This window comes from Engraulis encrasicolus, unplaced genomic scaffold, assembly GCF_034702125.1.
Source record: "Engraulis encrasicolus isolate BLACKSEA-1 unplaced genomic scaffold, IST_EnEncr_1.0 scaffold_37_np1212, whole genome shotgun sequence".
Classification (NCBI taxonomy): domain Eukaryota; kingdom Metazoa; phylum Chordata; class Actinopteri; order Clupeiformes; family Engraulidae; genus Engraulis; species Engraulis encrasicolus.
This window is the reverse complement of record NW_026945676.1, coordinates 408,261-410,760: the sequence shown is the minus strand read 5'-3', so window position 1 is coordinate 410,760 and position 2,500 is coordinate 408,261. Positions and strand designations below refer to the sequence as shown.

At 43.6% G+C, this 2,500-nt stretch overlaps 1 protein-coding gene across 1 annotated transcript in view; it reads right to left on the bottom strand.

Moving 5' to 3' along the window:
* The window catches only part of hipk1b (homeodomain interacting protein kinase 1b), a gene marked incomplete at its 3' end in the record, with an annotated part of 25,693 nt that overhangs the window by 11,284 nt on the left and 11,909 nt on the right, over window positions 1-2,500 (bottom strand). The window contains exon 4 of the mRNA XM_063193389.1: window positions 1,451-1,632. Coding sequence (XP_063049459.1) covers window positions 1,451-1,632 — 182 coding nt within the window. The remainder of the gene's footprint in view (window positions 1-1,450; window positions 1,633-2,500) is intronic.

Here is a 2,500-nt window from a genome sequence, read left to right as displayed (position 1 = left end):
ACATGTCTAAAAACTTGTGCAAATATCTATTCAAACCCAGTGTTACATTTACTGATATACAAATAGGTGATATAAGGAAAGTGTGTGTGTGTGTGTGTGTGTGTGTGTGTGGGGGGGGTGGGGGGTGGGGCGCTGTGGTTACCTAGCCTACCGTATATCGCCCATGTCTTTCTGATGCACCAAAACCCCAGCTGGTATCACACTTTTTTGTTGCAAATAGACTCAGTCAGGTCGCAATTGGACATAATTATTACTATTATTATATCATTAGAATAGCATTGTTATTTATTTAGACATGCAGTCGGCAGGAACAGTGTCGAGTAGCGTGAACTATGCTTCCGTTTTGCACCGAGTAGAATGCGCACGAGACCTCTGTGTCTCGGGCGCATACTCCTCTCACTCCATCCCCCACTGTTGGCAGGAATATGCGCACTTCTTTTGTCTTCATTTACTTTTCTACTTAGTATACAAGCTCTTCTACAAACATCCTGACCACTGTCACCCTCCAGATGATGAATATTGACTCTGTAACAGGCAAATTACGACGCGTTGCATCATTCCCCTGTCGTTGCAATGAACGTCGCCAGCATAGCGACAGTAGGCTATACAAAGCAGCATGAAATTACCTCGCATCTCGATCGGAAAAAACCTTCCCTTCCTCAATATACAAGTCTCCTGCAGAAACGAACACTTATATTGTGTACTTACAAGTGAATGAAAGAAGGGTTTTCTTGTTACAGTCCCCATGATCGACGAATAGGCTGTCGATAGTTTCCCTCAGGCAACAGTAACATGGGAAGTATAACGCGGCAGAAAATACACTCCTGTTTGCATATTACCTCATTTAGGGGCGAAATATATGATGAATACATATGTACAATCATGACAAGTTACCATTTGAGTGCATTTGGTCGTTTATTCAGTAGAATTATCCACGTAATGTCACTACAAGGCTGCTTCCGATTTCGCGTTGTTTCACAGGGGAGAAGTACTTCCGCAATGTCCGAGGTTTGTAGTTTTGTAGTTTTCTTAAACAAAATACCATATAAGGCGTCCCAATGTGTTTAGAACTGAAGTACTACATGTCTGCCACCCAATGGAGTGGAAGTTGAACTACATTTGATATCCGATTTGAAAAAAACGGCCGTTGTAATCAATACGGCATCTCGTCGACAAAAGTCGCCTGTGGCGCCCAGAGGGTTAAGATTCATTTCAATTAAGACTAATTTCAATCACTTCACATCTGTGCACCCCCCTTCACATAGAATATCTCAACACCCTCCTCCCTCATCTCTCCCCCCCCCCACCCCATCATTTCAACTAAGAATCATTTCAATAAAGAATCATTTCAATTAAGAATCATTTCGGGACTGCAGGTACGTAGAACACACACACACACACACACACACACACGCACACACACACACACACACACCCCTCTTCGTCTCACCTGTAGTATCGGGACTGCAGGTAAGTGGAGCAGACGGCTTTAGACACATGACTGGCGGAGCCGAAGTCGATGACTTTGACCCTGTAGGGTTGCCGTAGGGGGTCCACCAGCATGATGTTCTCCGGCTTCAGGTCCGCGTGGATCAAACCCAGAGACTTTAACTTCATCAGGGCCGTCGCCACCTAAATATAGAAAATAACATCATTATTATTATTATTATATTACTACATAATATATAATATGAATCAAACCCAGAGACTTTAACTTCATCAGGGCCGTCGCCACCTGAATATAGAAAATAACATCATTATTATTACTATTATATTAATACTAGTGGTGGGCCGTTATCGGCGTTAACGTGCTGCGATAATGTGAGACTCTTATCGGGCGATAAAGAAAATATCGCACGTTAATCTATTCTCAAAATTGGGTTTGGAGTCTGGGTATGCACGTCACCATTGCGTTCGATTGACAGACGCTTTCAGACTGCGCTCCACTCGCTTCTCATCTCCACCTGTTGCTTCAGCAGACCTAGGCTACTAAATATGAGTGTTTGCATGCTGTAAACATTAATCTCTTTACCGTGGTAGGCGTTGTTTTGCAAAACATTCCGTGTGATATGCATTTTGAAGATTGTCAAACTCTTCAAACTCTTGCGACTCAGTGAGATATTCTCATGTCAGACGGTAATAAACGTGTAGCGCGGTAGTCGCGCTAGATATTTCTTAATTTTTTTTGCAAGCTGAATTAATTTCGAGTTGTTACTCCTCTGCCATTCTAACTTTGAGAACCGCCTGCCCTTTTTAACAGTCAGTGGCAGATTCTCTCTCTCTCTCTCTCTCTCTCTCTCTCTCTCTCTCTCTCTCTCTCTCTCTCTTCTCTCTCTCTCTCTCTCTCTCTTCTCTCTCTCTCTCTCTCTCTCTCTCTCTCTCTCTCTCTCTCTCTCTCTCTCTCTCTCTCTCTCTCTCTCTCTCTCTCTCTCTCTCTCTCTCTCTCTCATAAACCAACCCCCACACCTGCACACATATCTGCACGCCTCCCTGCACTGTC